At 38.2% G+C, this 24646-nt stretch overlaps 1 protein-coding gene across 1 annotated transcript; it reads left to right on the forward strand.

Moving 5' to 3' along the window:
• Positions 1 to 478: 478 nt before the first annotated feature.
• Positions 479 to 13570, forward strand: BAALC (BAALC binder of MAP3K1 and KLF4). The gene is made up of 2 exons (XM_015619929.2): positions 479 to 4778; positions 9931 to 13570. Exons 1-2 carry the CDS (start codon positions 4527 to 4529, stop codon positions 10033 to 10035), a joined length of 357 nt encoding a protein of 118 aa, XP_015475415.1. The 5' UTR covers positions 479 to 4526; the 3' UTR covers positions 10036 to 13570.
• The last annotated feature ends 11076 nt before the right edge of the window (positions 13571 to 24646 follow it).

Here is a 24646-nt window from a genome sequence, read left to right on the forward strand (position 1 = left end):
TTGACAGCATTAGCTACTGCAGCATTGCTGATTTTCTGAGTCACCGAAATTTTCAGGTCATCTTGAACCTTACTAAGATTATCTCTTTTGATGAAGTCTTTGCAGGAGATCCAGACAGACCTGCCCATGAGTTATTTGTGGTTTGAGAAGTTTCCTGTGCTCCTGATAGTTAAGGACTACAAAATTGTCCCCCATGATCTCTTTTCTATCTCTCTGTGCCAGATGCCAATCCATGACACAACTTTGCTTTTTAGACCAGTTTTACTTTCACAAGTAAATATATTATTAATTATTATATAATTATTTTGTTATATTATTACATAAATATATTATGATAATATAATAATTATATACTTATAATAATAACAGCATATAATTGTATTGCATGTTATTAGATAGTATATATTATATAGTTATATTATAATTATATAATTATACCATTAATTATATATTAATTAATATTTCCCTCCTTTTCACATCATCTTTATACAATGGTGATACAAAATTCTTCATACAAAAATCTGATTAGAAAGACTTAAGAGTAAAAATTTCCTCTCCTCTTTATGAAATCTGTCATAAAGAATAATTCTTAGGTGTAACCAGGCTGTATGGAGAATTAGAGCAGCATGCATGCAATGTTTATCCTTAGTTATGTTATCATTAGTGTTGTCATTATAATAAAAGAAACCAGAAAAAATAAGAAATACAGGTCTAATATCTTAAATTTTCATTCTGTATTTTACATTTTCACTAACTTCTCTGTGATGAACACCCTATTTACTAATTTACTATTTCCTATTTATTTTTCAAAGCTTTTTTAGACAGCTCCCTCCCCATGTAAATGTGTGTAGGGTGAAGGGTTAGAGGTACATGATTTAAGCATTTAGAATGGACATAAGCTTGCAAATCTGTGAGCAGTTTTTCAGACTGCAGCTTTAAATAACTATCTCCTAAACTACAAAATTGGGATGATGCTGTCTGACAATTTATGAAAACCCATTAAAAATTTTAAAATTACCATGTTTGTTTTGTTTTGTTGACAAGCACACCAACCTAAGTTGCTTTCAGCTGCTTGCTCTGATTCCTGTGCTGCCTCCCAAGTTGTGCCAGTCTGACTGCTTGCGTCATTGGGGGAAGAATAAAGTCTAAGATTGATTTCAGATTAAAATAACCCTTTTTTCCCCTGGTGCTGCTGAAAAAGCATTTGTCAAACTCCAGCCTAAAGGATTTCTATTGGCATGGTAAGTGAGGCAAGTCTTAGTGTGTCTGTGCAGTCCAGCAAGCAAAGAGGAAGGTGCTGGTAAGCATTGCCATGGGAGGACAAGTTCTTTGTGAACTTGTGTGACAACACTTTGTGCTGGAAATGTGGATTTGTGAGCAATGGGGCTGCTGCAGGCATGTTCTCCCTGTGGTCTCTTCCTGAGAGGGAACTCGTGTGTGTTCCTTAGAAACAAACCTGCTGATGTGCAATGAAATAGCTGTCACTGTCATCCTCCCCACAGAGACAGCGGCCTGGCAGCCCCCAAACCCCAACCAGCCATTCCTGAGGGAAGGTTCACCATCACACTCGTGAGCATTTAATAAGCACCCAGAAACCAAGTTTTGGGAACAGAGCCTTCAGAATATTGTAGCCTTGCCAGTTCATTTGAAAGTAAAATATGTGTATTTGACAGAGAATTAAGTTGAGATCTGTTGTTTCTCCTGGTCTAAAGGGGCCCACAGACTTGTCAGAGAAGATGAGAATAAAAACAGCATTACTGAACCTGTTCATTTAAATGTCTGCAGTGATTTAACAGCACTGATGTAAACTGAAGCTCTACCATGAAAGACCAAGGAGATTATTTACCAAACCCCTGCTGTGAGGATGGCATAAATATCTTAACTGTTTTCTTGTATTAAACCACAATGAGGCAAGACCCTTAGAAAAGCCACCCTGCTGGCTTGTAAGTTCCAGATAGTACATAATAGAGTTAACTCTTCATTTTTGTGTGCTGTGCCAAATCCTAAATAGCAATGCAAAAATATTTGCTATTTTAAAAGCAACCATGTGTTCCTAATCCTTTTTTAACATCATCTCTCTTTTGCAATCGTTTTGTGTTATGTATCTACTCTATAAAATAGGTGTTGGTTTATGGATTGCCAACAAATCTTGTGTTCTTAACATCACTGCTTATGTATTCTCACAGCAATTTCTTCTTGGTGCTCATACATAAAGAGCAAGTCACTGAAACCATTAAACTGTTGCCCACTGTCTAAATCATCTATTTGCTAATGAAAACAAATTGTAAAATAGTTTCTTAACTTTGCAGTAGGACATATTACAGGATGAAATAAAAATTATTTTTGCCTAGTGTTGGTGACCACTAGGTCACCCATATAAAGATACCGTAGAGATACTGAAAGACTCCAATACTGATGCCTGATTTATATTTGACAAGTATAAAAAAAGTCACACGCCTGCAATGCGGGATGCAGCAAGTATGCTCAGGCTGCAAACTAACGGAGACAAAAAAATGAACCAAAGATACCATTTTCAGGACTGACATTTTCCATCAGCCTCTGGAAATGGATTCATGTAAGAAACGTTTTTCTATGCAAGACCAAAAGATGCAACACAGTCTGATAAATGAACAATTGTACTTAATAACAAAATGGCTTAGCTGACAGCTGTTTCAACCAGACAATTTAGTCAGAGGCCAGATGGCCAAAGAGACACATGGTGGAAAGTAATTTCGTAGGATGACTCCAGAGAAGGAAAAACTCATAATTTGGATGTTTGAAATGTCAAAGACTCAATTAATGGAATTAGTATGTAATTCCTAGTGCAGTCTGCCTGTTGAAAGCTGTGCCCAAGCTTGTTCTCAGAGCTGCACTGCAAGGTGAAGCACTGGACTCCTGGCTGAGAGCTCTGACTCACACGTGGCTCATTGCCTCTCCATCTCCCTTCCTGACAACTGGTCTTGTCTAAGATATCAGCATATGCCACTTACTTCTCCTCATCAAGTAATTTTTTGCCTCTCCTCTGGCCCTGTGGAGAAAAAGGAAGAAGTAAGACCTAAAACATAGGTAGGTGGGGAATTCTGAGAGATGTAGGAGAGGTGAGGTTTACTGCTGCCTTACTGAAATTGCATCTAAACTTAGACATTTGAACAACATCAGATTTTATATCTGGCAGAAAAAGAAGTTTCCAAAGGTAGAAGTGTTTTTCAAAAAATAGATTATAATATAGTATTTTCTTTTTTCATCTCTATTTTTTTTTCTATCACAAGCTAGATGACTGCATTATTAGTTACCACCACTACAAGCTAAAATGTCTCTGGAATACTCTGCCTCCATCTTCTGACTGCTCAGGGAAATGCAGTGACTAGTTGGTATTCAGACTCCTTAACTCACAGAATCATAGAATGGCTTGAGCCAGAAGAGATCTTAAAGGCCTTTTAATTTCACAAAATGTTTTATATTTTCAACCAAGGCTTTGAATATTTGGGTGAAACTTCATTGAATTCAGTCATTGTCTTTGCTAGCTAATACTGACAAATGTTGCTTTCTATTGACAAATCATTTTTCTTACAGATTTCTGAAATAGAATTCAGGACTTTTTAATATCTTTAACACAACACTTGAATTCCTACCTGATTAATGCAGAAGGTTTTGATGACAGAGTGTCACTTTATACAGCAAAGGTTTGGTATTGGTTTTCCACATACTTTTTTCTCACTTAACTGTCTGTGACTACTTAATTTTTCTAGGTTTGACACTTGCATTACCAGTTAGTAAATTTGCCTTCTTTCTTACTCTTTTGACATAAAGCTCTTCATAAATAAGCTTTGACAAAAACTAATTTTTTTTTATTTTAGAGAGCAACATTAATGCATCCCACTTACTCCTTGTATTTGGATTTCAGACCCAGTGCTGCAACCAGATGTTGAGTGCTCTGCACTCACTATAAATGACAACTGATTTTTGTTAATGCAGTAAGATGGGAAAATTAATTTATGCAGTTCAATATCATATTGTATGATGCCTGTGTATCCACACAGCTAGAGCAGAAAGCAAATTACTCATTTATTTGATTGCTGATAGATAAAGCAAATAAAATAAAGAAATAAATCTTTTTTCAATTTCTCAACTTCAAATGAAAAAATATTCAAGGCAAGGCCATGCACAGAGCAACCTTTCCATCCGTATTTGTCTCATCTGTCATGTTCACATCTAACCCCTTAATTTCCCAGAACTGGAACAGGTTTAAGGTGGCCCTCTCTGGGTCTAAAGTTCAACTCTCAGTCTTGCAAGGATGTGTGTGTATGTAGAGAAGTCAGTGGAGATCTGCAGGTGACGAAAATCTACTGATATGCTGCATTCATTTGACTGTTTTTCCAAGTTTTCTGAGCCAATGTTTCACAGAGCAGTAGACCATAGAAGAAAGACCAAATCATGTCAAATGTGAGGATGAAGATGCCTTAGGGGGGTAGACTGCTCTCACTGTGGTACTGTACCACACCTTGCATCACCAACGCAATCACAAAATGTGGCAAAATAGAGGGATGCCAGAGCCAGCTACAAATTGCTCCTCAGTATTAATTGTCCAATTCCATGTGTCCCTACCAGGTCTTCTGGAGGATGGGAAATTGGCTCACACAGGTGTATCTACAGCATCAGCCACAGCTGGAATGCTGAGCACTGAGAAGAGGAACAACTGTGGCTCTCAGTGTGCAAACACCATAGTTCACAGCATGGGAACTACAACACAGAGACAGAATGGCTTCAGGACCACAGAGGTATGAGTATAATTATGCTCCCTAATGCCCAGCACTTTCTTCAAATTCAAGGTCTAAGTTGCTTTTGTGACAGCCTTTCTCTTTGTAGTGAAACTGTATTTAATGTCTTGAGTTATGAGTAAATGGCTGCACTATAGCCGTGGCATGATTGAACTGAGGACCCCTGGCAGTGCTTCATGCCTGAACGACCACAGAATTGATGTTTAATTTGTCAATCAGAGTAACACACACACTTGCTACAGTCAAAATGCCCCCACACTCATTTCTTTCCAACTCAGTCCAGCTGTGGCATGTATCATGCACACTATTTTGATTAATTAGCCAAAAAGGAACATGTCCTCCCTTAATTGCTGTTCTGCTTAAAATATGGGCACTGCATGAACCCTGATTCATTCAAAGCTGGATATGAAGCTTGAAAAAGTCATTGTGTGTCTTTTCAATAACTTCAGTAGGCTTTGGATCAGATCCTCCCCCCTTTTCCCCCTTTCTTATGTGTTGTGTACCTTGTATACATTGTTAGAACAAGGCTATGGGGCTATACCAAAGATGAGCCCTCTCCTGTCACAGCTGCCTTCCCAGCCATCTGCCTCCTACAGGTTTCCACTTGTTGCCCTCTTTGCATAGCAGCTGCTGAGCTGCTGCAGATAACAGAAAGCCAAAATCTATGGCTGGTTTACTGCTTCCTTGGTTTCTCATATGAAAAGGTGTTAGGTAAAAAACTGGGGAAAGGAGACTTCCTTGTTTTCTGGGTTATCTGCAGATGTAGCAGATAAAGTCCTTTACGTGGTCCTTAGCATTTCTTGGGGAATCTCAGTTTCTACTTTGAGAAGTGCCATGCTGTTGTTGCTGCTTCCCCTACTTTTTCAGGGGAGTCTCCTCTTACTACAATATAATCTAATTTCACATCTGGGGAGAGTGAGACTGTAAAAGTTTGGCAATCACAGAATGTGCAGTCATGGGTGAATGTTTATATCCCTGTGGGAAACTGTCCAAGGTACACAGCACTCCCTTCCAGGTGAGCATGAATTGAGCCTTGAGGTGTTCCCAGAGTGGAATCATAAATAACATCTTTTACATCTAGTTTTGTCCTTCGTGAATAGCATGCTCCCTGAATTTGCATTACCAGTTCCACAAAATTTGACACAGCAAATTTTAGTTTAGTTTAGTTTAGTAGTTAAAGTTGTAATATTGGCATTCAGTCTCCTACAGACAATGGTGAGTGGCCACTGTCCCCTAGGCTTTTTCACCATTCTTCAAGGGAAACAATTGGTTTTCTTATCTGTACAATACTGGCTGGCTGGATTGGCAGCCCTCTTGAGCATCATTTTTACCTTTTCTTCCAGGTTTTGCTTTAGATCCTTTTCTTTCTGTAACTCTTTGTGCAGCTGCTCAGTTTCCAAAGATAGTAACAATTCAGTCGTTTTCCTGCCCTCTATTTCCTCTCTCAGATTTTGTTTCACTCTGCGATGGTTTTTTCCTACCTAATTTCTCCAGTAATTGTTTTTCTCTATGCTCTGCTGAAGCAAGTAGAATCTTAAAATTATCTTTCTCAGTTATAAGCTTGTTTTTGGGTTTCCAATTTTTCTTTTATTTCCCTCTTGAAAGCCAGTGATGACTTTAATACTCCATTTTCTGATTTCAAAGCAGCATGTTCTATAGATGATATATTTGAGGGAAGAAGGACTCTGGTTCCCTTTTGAATGTAAGATTAGAGCACCTCCTATACTGCACACGTAATTGCTTTGTCTTTCCAGAATTTTTGGGCCAATTCCTTGGTGCCTGGGAAGGAGCACATTCATATTTCTGTAGCTGGTTATCCCTGGCAAACTTGCTGGCTTCACCGATTCTTCCATCACATAAAAAATCATGTAAGGGAGACACATGCCCCCCTTGTTTCCCGTGTTGTTTACAGATGTAGCAGGCCTGGGGGCCTTCCCTTTCTTACTCAGTATTATCTGCCTGTCTGAGATCCTGGGAGACCTTCATGGACAATATTTTAGAGTAACCAGTATTTTAGAGTAACTCTGAGCCTGGTGAGGTGCCAGAGGCACAGTGTGGCAGCAGAGTAAGTCTGGACACGACCACAGTCCCTGATGCAAAATTGGCATGCATTGCACTTGAGTCTGGGCAAAGTCAGTAAGATCATTCACAAACAATGCAATTTCTGGCCTGTTGGAATGATGTCCACAAACTGCTGTTGATAAATGCACTGAGATCAGAATGCATAAGCAATGGGATTACTGTGGAATAAAGCTTCCCTGACAGGCAGCCCCATGGGGGAGGAGAGAGTACAGCCTGTTGACCATCCCAGGACACAAAGGCAGAGTCTCCTCTGACCTCCTTCCCCTGTTAAGTCATATCTATCTTGTTTTCTTTGAGGATGGTGGAAAAAGTTGTAGTTGACATAATTTCAGGCTTAAATGGAGTTTGAGTGTAAAGATTGTACAGGTTTTACTTTGTTAGCATAGGTGGGGCATGAAAAGGAATATGTATTTTCAAGTTCAGGCAAATTTCAGCTTTTGTTCTCAATTTGGGTCATTCCTTCGGCTTTATTACCATCAGTTGCGGTGTTTTAAACAGAGACTGACTGCAGCACCTCTGTGCAATTCCATTCTTTGCTTCTTGCCTCTCTCAGACATGAAACAAGCTCCCCTGGTGTCCCTGCTCCTTAGGCATGCACTGTTTGTTTCTGCTGAATTGCTTCCAATGTGGGCACTCCTTCTGGCTGAGCTTTGTCCTTTGACATTTTTCCACAGAAAGTGCCTCAGCACAGCATGTGGCAGAACGGCTACACCCACCTCATAAGAAGTTGTCCCCTCTTGGGAGTCACATCCTTAAACCAAGGGGTCTGAGCAAATGAAAAAGGGAATTTGGATTGAGCTTCACCTTGTATTTGCTAACACACAATACATCAGTACGGGTCTATTTATTTTATACCTCCATTGTATTACCATCTTTTGTATTGCTATGGTACAAAGATATTCCCAGGTGACATAAAAGATACTGCTGTATCTTTTCATGACATACTGCACCTCCAGGTGGGCAGGGACACATTCCACAACAGCATGACATCTAGAGCCATGGGACTTCTGTAAATTAGAAGCCCAAATGCTTGTCATAGCCACTAGCTCACAGAGAAATTTTAATTGGTGAGGTTGGATGTGGTTGAACGGAACTACATAATTATTAATCCATTTTGAAAAAGACTTGGTCACAATTGATAATTACACTGTGTACCTGTCCTACTGTTTGAGAAAATTGTCTAATTTTGTAATTGAATGGAAAATTACTTCTGTATTGCACTTAGTAGGAAGTATGGGCATATTACCACAACACATTAATAACGTGAGTGTTGACTCTAATGGTACTTCTCAGTGAAGTGTGGGCGCCTGCCCTGAGGCCCCATGACTGAAGATATCACCCTGCATTTTCTAGCTGAGAGATATTCAGTAACATGTATCTGTGCAGTTGCAGCTCAGTGCAAAGACAATTTCTAATGATAACTAAAACATTTACCACATTTACCATCTCCACATCTAATGCAGGTGCATAAGAAAGGAAGTTGTCTAAACTTCTTGTAGTCAAAAAAAATAAATATATGCGTGGAGAGAAAGTGTAATATTTAATTTAGGCTCCAGCTCTGGTCTGCCATTCTGCAACTCTGTTTTTCCACTGTTCTGGGAACCATAAGATGTGCATATAGTGTAAACACCTTAAGTTTAGATGCCTAGAGTTGAAAAACTGACTATCCCCTGCAACTCAATTTTATTTACCTGAACATTCACATTGACTACAGTTTTTCTTCTGTCTCAACATGCTATAGAATACAGCACAATGCAGCACATGGTGCCCTCGGAAGAGTTGAGTTGTGCCATCAGCCTGTGGGTTAGCAGGGGATAAATCATGTCACCTCTCTGTTTCTCACTTTCTCCTGCATCAAGCTCTAAAGTAACCATCTGCCTTATCCCTTGATACTTGGTTATGACTTGTGCTGTTGAAAGGGAAAACTTTTGACACTGACTGTATCTGGGAAACTTTATTATCTTCTCATGATGGTAATGTCAAAACAATGTAGAAGTAGAAGATGATGAGGAGGATGATGAAGATGATAATAAAAAAAGGAGTGCTAATACCAGTGAAGGTAACGGGTTGGTCAGGCATCTCTCCCAAAAAAGGTGGTATCCAGATTATGTCCCTGATTGACAATAATCTGGTTTAATTCTCATTTTAATCTTTGGCAAGTACTTGTATGAACAGGAGCACTGGAAGAGCAGATAGCAAATGAGCAGGTACATTCAGGCTGCAGAAAGTTGAAACAATACACAGCAGCAAATTAATGCCAGGTCATATATATGTACCTTGCACTTATGTCAGTGTCAGACCTTTATCTGACATTATTTTACCTGGAACTCTTACTGTGTAAATAATGCCCAATTTACCTGGCATTCCTTACACTGACAAATAGTCTCATGGAACACTGACAATGCAATAATCAAACCCACCCAACTCAGCTGTGTGTCTCTATCAGCCCAGATCTGTCAAACCTATCCAATTTCCTGTGCATTATGTGTATTGCTTATGGCAACAAGCAGACAGTCTGGGAGATGGAAGAGTATAAACTTAAATTAGGGATGCACTTGCATGCCTCAGACAGACTGACATTTTTTAATATTGAAAATAAACTGATGAAGCTCTGAAAGGTATCTATTGTGCTTGGGTCTTGTATGCAGGCAGAAGTAAGTGTTGCTTTAAAACTGTATTTTCACATCAGAAATATAAAATTGAGTACAGAAAATTCTGTCTCAGGCTAGTGATTCACTACTCACAGTGACATCAAAAGGAACCTCTAATTTCCACTTCTGGACTGGAACCAGATTTATTTGCCCTGCTTTTATAGTACACACATGCAGAGATGATAATTATAGACAAAAAAGTTGATCCAAAGCCTACTGACATCCACTGCCTTTGTAGCAGATATAAAAGCTCAGTCCACGCTGAATGAGCAAGTTCTTCTGCATCACAGTGCTGTGCGAAGGATGCTGGAGGCATTCTGTTTATTAAGTAGAACTGTTTTTATAAATTAGGAGTTAATCATCAATGACTCTTTCTGTTGTCATTGTGGAACTCACTTTACTGTTTAAAACTCTCACAGAGTAAATGGGACACACAGAAAATGTCCACGCAAGAACTGGCCATTAATGTTACGAAAGGCATCAGACAAAGTGACAGAAGAAAAACAAAGAATTGTGCCAATTAATGAAGAAAATTGCAGGTGAGGATGGACTCAACAAAGCTTCACTGCACTTTAAATGCCAGCCACTGAAGACATGAAGATCTCAAGGTGTTCCAGGTTGAATACAGTAGGCAGCTGCTACTGAGTGCCTCCAGAAGCAGGTCTTGTGGGAACCACTGCAGGATCTTCAGATGTTGTTTGTCTAAAGCAGTGGCACTACACAGACATACACAGAAATTCGTGACATTTTTTTTTTACTAACTCCTATGTTATCCCTTGTATGTCCTGTTCTGCATTGCTGTTAAGATGAGGCTGGATAGTAAGGGGTACAGCTCGTTGTAATTAAAATCAGGAAATGAACAAATGAACCTGCATTTTTAGTCATAAAGGGGTTTTGAGTGTGCACATTCAAACCCACAGAGTTCATTTAAAGCACTCACATTTTTAAAACACAAACCCAGACATCTGAAGAAAGTGAGACTAAAGTCTAATCTTCCACTTTTCAAAAAATATTTCGAAAAAAAAATTCTTTTTCCAGCTATCTGTATTGGTTATGTACAGTTAAGGCATACAGTAATGTTTCTAAATATTAAATTTTCAATTACTTAGATTTAATTTATTGTTAATGTTGACATAATTTCAGTCTTAAAACCAGTAACATTCCTGTTTGATCAGCCTTACTTGGAGGTCCTATTCTTAATTGGTAAGTAGACTTATGGCTACTTGGTTGTTTAATAAATGCCCCTCTGATTATGTTGAAGCCCAGTCTGACTTGGAAAAAAGTTACCATTAACATCACATGAAAATAACCACAGTTTTTAAAGTCATATTCTAATGTCAGTTCAAAAAATTAACTTTCTTTGATAGGATATAATTAATTCACTGTACAGAATTTATTCAATACAATGTGAGCATAGTACTCCATGATTATCATAAACATATATTTCGAAAAGGATTATAAATGTTCAGTATAGTAAAGTCTAGGAATTAATTCAACATACTACTTCTTAATATGGAAGTAATAATATATATTCTCTGTGATTTTGCATGTTTATGAAGATAAAAGAGGTAAATTTATTTGCCTCCCCTATCAGATCTACATACATAAATATATATATACATACGTATATATATATGGATGGATGTATATTACTATCCTTAAAGGGCCATGTAAAAGAGCTACTCAAAACAGGAAAACAAGTATGAATAGGATTGTGAACTGAAACTTTAGTTTATTCTGGATTAGGATCACTTTAATAGCTTGCTGCTTAGGTGTGCGAGTTGTTTTCCTTGTTGTACAAGTCTCTGCAATAGGAATTGTTTATTAATTAATCCAACAAAAAGGCAAACTGGAATCCAGAGTTAGAGCCAGAATTTTGCATACCATAGTATATTCTGAAAGGATATACCTGCAGACAGAGTGCAGTATAAACTTGTATGATACAAGAGGGCTACAGAAAGTGAATAATGATCCTGATGTGTTTAAAGGTAAACAGGATTTTGAAGGAAGGCAAGAGAGAAGGTTTGTTTTGTGAGAAGCTGTTCCAGAGATTGTGGCCTTGGGTGGATACCACATTAGAGCGGGTAGATGCAAGAACAAAGGAGTTGGCAGTGAGACTATTTATTAGCTGAGAAACTATTTAGTGATGATGTGCTGACCAGATTGTCAAATGGCTTGGGGCACACCACAGAAGCAGCCCATGAGCTGCATGGCCCATGAAGCAGCCCTGGCTCATGCCAGCAGCCATCACAGAAGCAGCTCTTGAGTCTTGTACTCTGAACATGAGATGCTACAGGATGGTTTGCAGGAGATGGCCTTGGTCCACAATTATCTGGGCAATAGCACAGACCTGCTCATGCTGACCACATTCCCCATCAGGGTGGCAGCTGCAGAGTGGTGGATGCTGCCTGCCCTGGACTGCTCATGATAACATTTCTGAACCTGTTTATATACTGAAACTCAACTTTATGACATTCAAAGATTGGATCCAACTTCTGTGGTAAAAGCCATGTTTACTAACAAGCAATTTTATACACACTCCTCATGTAATACATTATTGTTCTTATTCATTAGGCAGTAACTGAAAAGAAATTACATTATGTCCTAGGTGACTTCTTAGTGTTTGATGTGCAGAGTTCCAATGACCTTAATAAAACTAAGAGGATGTTGTGGAGCTGTGGATCTTGCCTCTGGACACAGATTGGGATATACTTACGTTTACTTTTGTTCTACTAGAGATAACCACCAGTAGAAACAATCAATTTGTTTATAAAATAATATACCACTCTGTATAATCAGTGTGACAGAATCTAGTCTATACCACTTTAGACAATTAATTTAAAGTCCTCACAGTGGATTCCTGTGCTGGTTTTAGTGGAAGAAGCAAGCCAGAAGAATCATCTGGACATTTTCACTCCAGGTGGCCTTCTTAGAAATGAGGGTGTTTACAGAGTCTGTTCTTTGAGCATCATCTTTAAGATATAAATGGCTCAAAGACATCAAATAAAATAACCATGTTAAAAGACATTTACTTTCAGATAAAGGACCTGTGGGCATCTCTGCCTTATATGCCAGGATTTTTTGAAATGTAATTTTCCCCAAGAAGACATTATCGCCACATAATTTGTTTGATGTCCCTTGGCTGCACATGAAGATTTCTACAGGCACACTGAAACAACACACTTTCTACTGAAATGATTTGCCAACAGATGGTGAGTTCTTATGATTCATCTAACTTCAGGTTTTAAACAGAAAGGAACTTTGTCATGTTTCCACAATTCCAAATCAATATATACATAGTATTTTCCTATATATCTTGATATATCTTCTTCCACTAGGTGAGAAATGGAATCATTCAAAAGAAAGAGGATATTGTCTAGAGAGAGGATTTACAGTTCCTGACCCATCATGAGGCAAATAAATCTCCTCAAAGACTCAGTACTGCTTTATCTTGCACTATTCCTTCATCTTCTCCCTTATGATTCCTTAATGTATTCCATCATTTCAGCATCACTCTAGGACATTGACTGGAAGACACACAATTTTACTGTGTGACTGAAATGATTTTGTACTGACATAAATACAAAACTATAATTATTGTGTAAGCAATATATGAGTACTGCGTCAAACATATATTCTTGTTAGTTAAATGACTGAGATTTCTTAAAAACCAGGACACAGGTATTTTTGATCTTCCTGTGTTCGTATACATAGATATATATTTGTGCATGTCTCTGCATGTGTATATTGTAATGCCTTTAATGTGTACTTCTGCAGTTCAGGCACATTTTTTTGAGAACCTTTAATTTCTGTTTGTAATTCTGATACCCAAGTGTAAAATATTTTAATGTTTGAACTGAAATCTGTTTTACATGCCTTATGAAAAGAATGAGCTATATAATTTGTGCACAGAAATGATATTTGAAAGAGCAGGCTTAGTTTTATTTATAAATACATCTAAATTAAAACTAAACTAATGGGAACATTTTTGTACTCTCTGCAAATTAATGAAGATTGACCTTAAATTTGAAAATTAAAATAAAGAAAAATTTTAAAGTGTCTGTTTATTGCTTCATGTGTTTCACATTCCTGTGTTTGTGGTTGGGTTAGCTTTTAAAGCTGAGATCAAAGATTGCAAAGGTATAATTAATGGTTCCCACATCTGCTCTTCATGGAATCAGAATATTTCTGTATCTGATGTCCTCAGGTTGTGGCTCATGGGCTGTTTGGTCATATGAAAGAAGACAAAATACATCTATTCACATATGAAATTGTATGTGCCAAAGAGGGATTATGAGGTCAAAATACAGTTGTACCTCTGTAATTATAAATGGGAGAGTTTGTGGTTGCTCTCATGGCTAAAGTGGAAGACACTGGGAATCTGAGACACTTTCTCTAATAAGATGCCATGAGGCAACTATGAGGCAACTAGAACACATAGCTAAAAAAAGCTCTTATTCCTGCCTGAACGGGAGAGCAGAGAGTGGAAATGTAGCTGTAGTGTTGTTTGAGCTCTGCCATAAAAATAAACTCATAACTTTTACAGATGACACTTATTATTTTTTCCAAAATTGCATGAAACTCTGATTATATTTTTTTCTTTACTACCAAAAAAGCTCTTGCTGAAATATCATCCCCATCCTAATTGTCTGTGCCCTGGGTGTTGCCTGACAAGTAGCTTTTTCTCTTTGATTCCTGGCCAGGATGCTGACACAGCAACTGGTTTGTTTCCTGTGGAAAAGGAAGAATAGTATCAAAGGAATGGCTTTCAGATGTGCCAAAAACCAGAAAAGAATTTAGGGACACAAGGAAGCCATAGTCCAGCAGTCAGGCATGTAACAGCCCATGGGAACCCTACAAACAGGATGCTTCAAAATCTGGGATCAGACAGTACCTTAAAGCCACGAAACTTAAATTTAATGGACTCTTCTATTCCACTTGTGCCTCTGGGGAATATGTGCTGAGATGGCATTTCCAAAATTAATGCTTAGGAGGTGTTAAATGAGCTACAAATAATGTGTACACAGTACTTCATTTCATAGTGAGGCAAATATTTTGAAGAACTCAAAGAAGAATACACTACAGTGTTTCAAAACTAAACCCTCATTGTCCTCCTTGCCAGGCATCCCTCATTGTACCAGTGCCTTCTCAGATGCCTCATTTCCAAATTGGCTCAGTGAAGCAGGTAGGAAAGGTGCTAACAAGAAATAGGATGTACTCTAAGATGCAGGGATGCAAGATCTCATTCTGTCCTGTTACCACCCTCCAGTTTTCAAATCTTGCAGTCTTGTTAAATTGCTTATACCTGAACAGCTTGACCCTGGAGAAGTTTCTCACCACGAGCGAGCGTTTTATCACTCCAATACAGTCTGATTTTAAATTTATTTTTTTTCAGGTAACCTGTGCATATTATCCATAGTTAAAAGCCATTTTTCTGCCCTTTGGTAATGGCAAAGTTGGGTCATTAACATAAGAAAAAGAGGGAGCTGGTCCACCAGAAATTTCATTTGTTGACATAGGTCTCTTAATCAAGATAAAATCTAAGTTTATTTGCAGCAGCTTCTTGCACAGAAAAACTCAGCAAATACTATAATCCTAATGGTAGAACTAGGATGTTCATAAGCAAGAAGGAAAAAGGGAGAATATAATAGCTTTTCATTTCTTTCTGGAGGATTGAATCTCGTTTAAGTCTGAAGTGCAAAAGGTGGGAGGCTGCTGTATATCTATCCATTAAACACTGTACAAAACAAGTAGCTTTAGGTTTCTGTGGGTCACAGAAGGGAAAGTGAGAGAATGGTGTCACAGGGCAAGACTGAGCCATGCTGCCAATTGTATTAATTAGCTTTGCTTGCACACTCTTGCATTACAATCAGTATTATTCAGATTCAATTTAATTTCCATTAACCTCTGCAAAACACCCACATATTTGGTTACAGGGAAACATGTCTGGGGTACAACAAACAGTTTGCTCACAGTCCAAAAGCAGCTTAAGAAAAGTCACCATAGCTAAGCAGCAGCCTATTCTTTACCAGCTATGAAGAGCTGTCAGATACAAAAGGCATGAAATAATTCATGTTCATCTGTATCTGGTTTTACTGGGAAATTAAATATTTGGCTTGTTCATGCAAGCAAGTAGAACTTTCCAGGTCACACTTAATAAGTGGCTTAATGTTCAGTTTGCCTGACTCAAGGACTGATTTGAACCTAAAATGTTGGGTGTTTTGGCCTGTCCAAGTCCCTAAACCAGCCCTTCTGCAGTGCAGTAGCATCTCCTTTGCCCTCAAATTAGTTCCCTCCTAGAAAATGTTTTCCACTTTCAGACTATTAATATCACATATTTTTTTGCAACACATTATTAGATACATTCTTATATTATTGAGAGCATAATTTTACCAATTCAGACATGGGCCTGGCAAAACTAAAGCTCATGATCACAGCTACCAAGCACAGGGACAAAATTAATTCTCATTAACTCACTGAACAGCCACAACTCCACACAAGCAGTGTCATCACCTCTGGGAACTTTTGGGATGTAGGGAGTTCAACATTAATGTATATTTGCCCTATGCAAATGATATTCATTGTTCACAGTTCTGATTCAAAACCGTCTTTCAGATGAACTAACATGTTTAAAATCATTGTGGAGGCCAACATTTTATTCCCATTCCTGGTCTAGCTGGGATTTCATATCTGATAAAGATTTTCTGTCCCTGGTCAGTGCCTGACACCTTTTGATAATTTAGAGGAATAATTAACAAATGCAACATAATAATGTCCAGAATATATATTGGTGGGTATATATATATATATTTCTTTTTTTCTTTTTTCCTTTTTTTCTTTTTCCAGCACAAAATTGTTGTCATCATTGCTGCTCATCTGTCTGCATGCTGTCTTTTCTTACTATGTATGAATTACTTGCATCCATGCTGAGAATAGTTTCTTATGCCTTCAGCATATAGGTATTTTTCATTTCTGTCTAATAAGTTCTTGCTGGTATTTCATGTTACAAATGCATTTTTATCACAGGGTGAATTTATGCTGCCAAATCCCTTAGCTCCAATACCTGCTCCTGGATCCTAGACCCAGACTATCTGTGCTGCACACAAGGTACATGTGCATGTGAACACAGAGAAACAAAACCAGTTCCCTGTGTAATAAAACTGTGCTGGTCCAGGACCTCTTCATTTGCAAATTGATGATATTTTCTTATTAGTTCAGGATATCCTCATTTACATCTGCTCAGTTCTTTGGACTGTTTCTCTTCAAATTCTTGTGGGGTTTATCCCACATACTTGAACAGTCAGTGCCACTCAGATATATTTCTGTGCTCTCAAGAATCTGTAGGAGATTTGCTTGAGCAAGTCCAGGTGACCACTTTTTTGACATGTGCAGTATAATAAAATTTATCTTGACAGTGCTTTCTGACTGCCTGTTGTACTCTTAGAAAAGTAATAGCCTTTTCCACCTCTGCTGGGTATTTGGGATGTCTTTCAGATCAAAAGAAATTATTTCCATCTTCATGTGACAAACAAGTTTAAACTTTATTTAGTTACACCAGTGCAATTTAGAATAAATTTTTTGTACTCTATGATTTTCTTCCATATATCTAAAATAGTTTAAAACTTAGTGGGAATAGGTCTATGTGACATCTTTCTCCTTCCATTAACTGACCATTTGGTTGCACTTAGCAAAGGTAAGTTTTGATTCAAGAGACACTGATTTTCAGTACTACTAAGGCCACTGCATACCACATTTTCTACTTTGTTAGCATAAGAGCTTTAAAGTGAGTATGGCTTGCACACTTCATACACTTTATATTAGCATTGTGATATAAAGTGACATAACTGTGGGCTCAAATCAGTGGGTTTGTAGTTTTTCCTACAGTTTTTCTTACATAATTTTATACAACATAAAAATAAGTTTTCTGTAATTTAGACAAAATTTTATAAACATTTTTCATACCAGAAAAAACACTTTTCTCTGTTCCTTAGTGAGAGCCTCTGGCTTCATTCCTGCAACATGGATTATGCTGTTGCTGTTTTCCTACAATAGTCTACAGTCTAGAAGGAACCATGTTACTTTACCACAAATCAGTATGAAAGTAGAAAGCTCTAGTAATGCAGGTTTGATTTTCTTCCCTTTTTTTTGTTTTCAAATTCAGAAACATGTTAAAAACAGCACTTCAACTGACACAGCTAGAGCTCCTGAATATAAAGCAACTTTAGATTCTTCAAATTGGTAGAAATTTGAGAACTCATTCCTGGCAATCAACAGTTTCACTCACACAGTTCTTGTGGAGCTCAAACAAAAGCTTAGCTAAATTATTCACTTTACTCCCAGGAGTGTAGAAACCTTGTATTTGCTAGTGGCTAAGGAAAAGACACAATGCAGTTGGCAGAGATGCAAAAACATGCACGTCTTGCCAGAAAAGGCACAGAGAGGAAGATGGAATGAGGGAAACATACAAATTATGGAATTATGGGAATGTCAGTCCATTGGATAAAATCTTTGTTCTAGTTATATCTGTGTAAATCAATGGCTACATTAAAATATTTGATATGATAACAGAACTTGTTATTAACTTGTATTAAATTGCTAGTATCTGCTTTTAGAATAAATTACTCCACAACACTTGCTTTAACAGCTTCACCTGAATTTTGCTAAGAAAGCTGAATTAATTTGGTGCAGAATGTAATGAGGCATGTGTTTGTATAATGCAAGTGCAAAGAGGAGAATAGAAAAAAAAATGCTGTCTTTTTCTGTTATTTAATTTCAGTCCCTTTGTTCAAGAGCAAATAGCTGCTTGAGTGGTGAAGAATGAAGTTTCTAAGTACTTATGCTAGATGTTGTGACATCTAATGCACAAAGAAGAGACAGGACAATTGAATTTATGAAGGATTTATGAATCCAAGGGCCAGACTGACAAATTCTAGTAATATTATTCCAATTGTATTTCCATCATAAATTGAATTGTGTGAGTTAAACTGATTTTTTACTTGTCTATTGATTTTGCTGTACTGACATTTTGCAAGGGCCCCAGGAGGTGTACTACAATACATCTCTGGCTGTCCCTGCTCCTCTTTACATGGATTGGTTGGCCTATTCCCTTAAGTGCTGTCAGTATCCTTAGGTCTGGAGTGGCTCCCAACCATGATCAGCTTCTCCATCTTGCTGCTCAGCAAACCTGTGGCCTCTGCTACTACATTGGGATTGTTCTGCCCATCTTCACTTTTCACCATGAAAATATCAATTCTCCAGAGTGATACCACTCTGAAATCAGACCACACATAGAATCTATTTCCAAACTTAACACTAAATGCAGCCATGAAAAACAATATTCCAGGAGAATGTGTACTTCCAACATATAATGATCCAAACTGAATCTTTTGGATGGTTAGTAAGCTGCCTGAAAGCTTGAGCAAAGGATCATCAGTGCATGAAGTGACAACTGGCGGCACAGGGTGATTCACTGCCATTTTTGTGCCCATATGGCCCAGCACAGGTAAAAATGCAACTTATTGCAGTGCAGAACTAAAATTAAAGCCATGAATTGAACTTGGAAAACAGTTAAATACAACAATGAGCAGTTATCCATTGCTAAGTCATTGTCCTCTGCTGGGAGGCTCTGAATTGTGTTCTGTTGCAGGACAAGGGCATCACTACACTTTATACAAAAATCATGTGAAAATACATGAGAGTAGTGGTTACCCCCTTGTCTGCCTCCTTGTGTCTCAAATTGTCTGCTGTCATAGTTGATGATATCTGTGAGTTACTGAGACTCTGGCATGCCAGGTGGGAAGACAAATTTGAATGTTAACTAGATGTAGTCAGAATAAAAACATTTTTATGGTAAGACTCATTCCCTTGCTAATGAAGCATTTTTTCTGTCTGTGACCTACTGTGATTACTACTGACGTATACTAAAACCTTTCCTATCTCATTCATTATTGGCTTTGTCTGCTCTAATTTTTTTGCCTGACAATATTCCATGTTCCACTTGCCCCATCCCTGCAGCTGTTCAAGGTCAGGTTGGATGGGGCTTCTGGTCTATTTGATGATGTGAGATTTGAAATGGAAATTGAAACAAGATGACCTTTAAGATCCACTTATAACTCAAACCATTCTATAATTCTATGATTTTATTTTCTGCTGTAATTTGTATTTGAAATGCTTTCACACTCACATGGTTGTCTCCATAATCTGACTACAAATTCCTGGATGGAAAGGCCTAGTTTCCAGACATTGACTGGTTATACGATGGTTGATCTTAAACTTCAAGGATGAAAAAACATGGAAGAAGACTAAGAAAATGAGGCTTATATAATTTGGAAGTCTTAAAAGTGGCCAACACTATCTCTCAGGACATGGTATAATTGGTTCCAGAACCCTAATTTGAAAATCCTAATTTAAAACAGTAATGCTGACACAAGTCCTGGAGTGTAGCAGGTTTTATTAACATGAGAAATTCTTATGTGGTTATACTTACTCTAGGATCTAAAGCGTGACTCATTTTTGTATTGTGCATTGATCTCAGGCAAAACTGTAAGTCTCAGCTGAAAACATACTGAGTATTCTGCATGATGCTTCTATTTATAATAGCTCAGGAGCACCTGCAAACAGGCTTAGGAAAAGCATTTTTTCTGAGCATTAAAACCATGATTAAAATAAGTTTTTGTTATAATGAACAGTGACCAAAAAATAGACAGAAAATTACTTGCTGTTATATTTGTAAAGATAATGCATACAGTGATCATGACACTTTCTAATTAATTTTTTACACATTAACAATTACTTTATTTCACAGGTTTTAAAAGAAATGCTATTAAAGAAATTGTGAAGCAATAATAATGAAAAATTTGTGCTTCTTATGTGATCTTCTTCCTTCACATTTTAGCAAATAGCGAATCTGCTACTCCAGAAATCCCACTGGGAGGAGGTGTTGAGAAGATGTACTTACAGACAGATCTGTTTTTTTTCATACAAGGTACTCTGTTATGTAGTGCACCAGAACCTGGGAAGTCCCTGTAGCATAAGATTGTTATGATGAGGAGAGATGATGCATTATCTGGTTATGGGATGGATGTAATTACCAATGTCCTGAAACATTGCTGTGGGTGCTCATTAGTCTGCCTTCAAAAGGCTTGAATCACCTTGTAGTAGCTGCCTCTGAACTTCCAAAGCTATTGTTTTCTTGTATCTCTAGCATCCTCACATTTCAATAAATATCTTGAACTACCAACTTAAAGAACAGCATTTGAAATGTGTGTGTGAAGTCACTCCTGCTTTGATAATTTCACATTGCATTGAAAGGGACAATTCAACTCAAGTTAATGGCTTGATGTTTTGGAGGGAGCAAAACCCAAAGCTACAATTTATTCCATTAACCCAGGACTTTCTGCTTTGCTGTCAGAATCACCTATACCTTGCCTGTCCACTCTAACAGATCACTTATTTTGTATCAGTCTTTTCCATAGGAAATTACTCATGCCCTGAAACACAGTTTTCTTTTTCCTTGGCTTGTTTGACAATGTCTAAAGTGACTACAACTCCAGCCACAGAAACAATGAGATAAGGGGCTCTGTCAAGAAAAACACTCACTGTTGCTGCTGCTGTTTCTGTCACCGACCCAGACAGGCTATACATTTATCAGGAGTGAAGGCAGCTGCTAAAGGTCCACAAGGAATGAAGTGTCCTTGGCCTTAAACTGTTAGGACAGCTTACTCTTTACAAGTGTACTTCCTGTTTAGTTTGCATTGTGTTTAATATCCGAGGCTAGGTGAGGTAACCTGTTTGGAAAGAAATACTATTAGCATAATCACTGTTTTATTAAAGCAATGCTGTGAAGGCACGGTGTTGTCATTTACAGACAAATGAAAGATGAGATCTTTCTTGAGATCTTTCTTACATCAAAGAAATCAGCATCTACTCATGTGTGGGTGCCATAACCCACACAGCTGTAATATTTTGAAGGACTAAAGTCTAAATAACATACTTTGTTCAGGGAGCAACATAACATGGGCTCCAAGTACCCAGTAATGCAGTTAATGCATTGCAATGTGTCAACATTCTGGATTTCTTGATATGATTCCTTCTCTGGTCTTCATTGCTGTAGTGAGTTGAGGTGGGTGAGTTACCATTTAAAGGCTTTTTCAGAAGAAAATGTTATAAACAAGGTTTAAGCTGACACAGCTGCATGAGACTGCAGAAGTACTCAGAAGGCACTAACTCATCAGTGACTGGACTTTCTAAATAACTGGGAAATTACTGTAAGACACCTTTGTGTTTTTCCTCATGAGTTTATGTGTTCAATTACATGGTCGAGTTTTGACTTTAGACAAACATGCTATTCATAAACTATTTCTGTAAACTAAAAAGTATAAATTATGTCAATAACACTGTTTGGTCTAGTTTTTTTCATTTCTAAAATGCATTTGAGAAAAAGACAAGAACTACACTTTGCCATTATAAGTCTCACAACGGGATTTATTGGTGCCATCTACTGGCTATTTAGTCCTTTTAAAATCCAACAAATTATGAAAAATATGTTTTAAATGCAGAATAATAAGAACATTATGAGCTTTATAACTGAATCAGACAACATAAAACTATGTAATTGGAAAATCTGTAACATTTAAATTACATTAGGTCAAACTTTGGTATAATGTTCCAACAGTGCAATTCCATAATGAAGCTTTTAGATGTGTTAAGAGGAGAAAGCTCAAGCCAGTATACCAGTGCTTGTGTGCAGACTCCAAGAATTAACACCACACACATCCTCCTGGTGTGTCAGAGGAAAGCTTCTTCCTGACAACTGCCACCACTTGAGATGCCTCCTCCATAAGGCGTGAGCACGTGGGGCACAAACATGTTCACACAGCAGGTAAACACAGTCAGCTTGCTGTTTGCCTTTGCTGGAGGCATGTCCCCACAAAAAATTGGATGGAGAAAATGGTAGTTTAGCTCGTAGCCCAGGCAAGTTGTCAATGTTTCTGCTGAGGGTGGGTTTAAGCAAGCTGGATAAAGCAGGGCCATGGAGGGGATAGCACACAGCCTGTTTTTCCATTGGAAAGATGATGAGAGCAAGCAGAGCTTGCAAGGGACCTTCTGTGCACAGCTGCTGAACCCCCCTTCTCCTAAATTTGTTGAAAGACACCTGAAGATGATCTAGGATTTAAATAAGGCTTTAATTCACTAATACCCTTTGTAGTAAAAATTGCTAAACTATAATGATTTAAGGCAGTGCCAGGGGATATCAGAAAATCAGTATTAACTGAAATATTAACAGTATCTCCAGTGCCAGGTAAGAAAAGTATTTGCACATCTGAGTAGCTGCATCCCTAATCAGCGATACAGCTGAGCATATGCTTAAAATACTTAATCATACTTAAAGGCTCTTTGCTAGATACCAATGAGAGTGCCCACATTCCCCACTCTGGTTAGTCAAGAGTCAGAAACAAATATATTTAGATCACAGCTCTGAGAACCAACCTCTGGAATAACTTGCTTAACAACTAGGTTCTGAGCAAAGAAAATATATTAACAGAGTGGTTGAAGAAAGGGTTCATGCTTCCTTTTCCTGTCATCTAATAAAAACATGAGAGTCTTTAGGGAAGGAAAAGAATGTTACTTAACCATATCTGTTTTTCAGAGATTTATGTAAAAAAATGCATTCTGATGGAACAAACTAAGCCTATATAATGCCTTAGTCAATGGAGTGAGAGAGTTCCTTAGAAATCTGGTGGAGTGTGAATCTACACTGAACATGTTTTGTCCCTGCAATGTTTCAGTGTGTCTGATGGTGTTCCCAGAGCTGAGAGTAACTCTGCAACTTCATCAAGGGTTGATCAAGAATTTCCCAAGAACTTCTGCAGAAGCAGAGTGGGGACATTGTCCCTTGCATGCTCCTGGGGTTCTCACTGCCAGACCCCTAGAGTATGCAGCCTCTCAGAGCTCATGAAAAGAAAAATGTAGTATTTCTAGGATGGGAATAGCTACTGCGAGAGGCTAGGACAGAAGATAGCTGGAAGATGAGAAATGGAGCAATGACAAAGGATAATGGAGATGGGTGTTATCATATAGTAAAGTACATTAACTTCCATAACCTGCAAATAACATTTAATTTAACATAATTTGCTTGTTTGTACAGCAAAATAATTCCAGCTATCAAGTTACTCCATATGATCAAGTGGCAGAGCTATGTGGATATGCAGGAGGTAGGTATAATCTTCTTCATGATTCACAGAGGTGCTAAAATGGTTTGTTATAAGAAAATCTGGAGGAGTTTCATGTTTCTTTACAGTGACACAAGCAATGACACACAAAATACCTGCATGAATAGGGAGCTTCTAGATGCTTATTGTCCTCTGAATAACCACGTGCAGGTTCATGCTCTCCACAATCCATGGAGGGATTCTCTGGATGAATGTGCCAGACTGCACAGACTATCTAGGGGCTCATTAGAAGAGAGGCAGTGCTACCTGAACATAATCAAACCATTCCTAAATCTGGTTTGCATGTCTCGGCATCTGGTGTTTCCTGTTCCAGTCCTGGAGCATGGAGCAACTTGCATGGCTGAGCAGCAGCCTGATGAGACCTTGGATGGCTCCATGCTGAGAAATTTGGTCAACCTCTGCTTAGCAACTTTCAGCATGTCTATATTAGGTCTCATTAGCTCAGGTCTGTGTTTGTGAACACAGCTGAGCACTACTGGCCAGTACTTGTCTGGTATGTGTGGTCTCAGCCAGCAGCAGGTGTGGGAGCAGTGGGAGGACAGTTCACATATCCTTAAGCCGCGTCTCTGGAAGACAGCGGTAGTAGTCTGTGCACCAAAGTCACCACAATGCTCCTCCTTCACTTGAACAGTCATTTCCCTTTGTTCTCACCACAGCGTCCCTTTCCTCAGCAAATATTTCTGATTACTTCCCTTTCCTTCATTAAATTCAATTGCTGAACATTGACTTCAAATATCAATCTCTTCCTCAGCTGTAGCCTCATCTACTGAGTGTCTGCACCCATCATCTCCTGAGCATTCGGGCCTTCTGAAGGATGGTGGCAGCTCTGGTGGCAGTAAAAGTGACAGTGAAGGTAGCAACCAGGGTGGCAGAGAAGGTGGCAGCAAGGGTGGTAGTGTCAGTG

The sequence above is a fragment of the Parus major genome, chromosome 2, assembly GCF_001522545.3.
Source record: "Parus major isolate Abel chromosome 2, Parus_major1.1, whole genome shotgun sequence".
Taxonomy (NCBI): Eukaryota; Metazoa; Chordata; class Aves; order Passeriformes; family Paridae; genus Parus; species Parus major.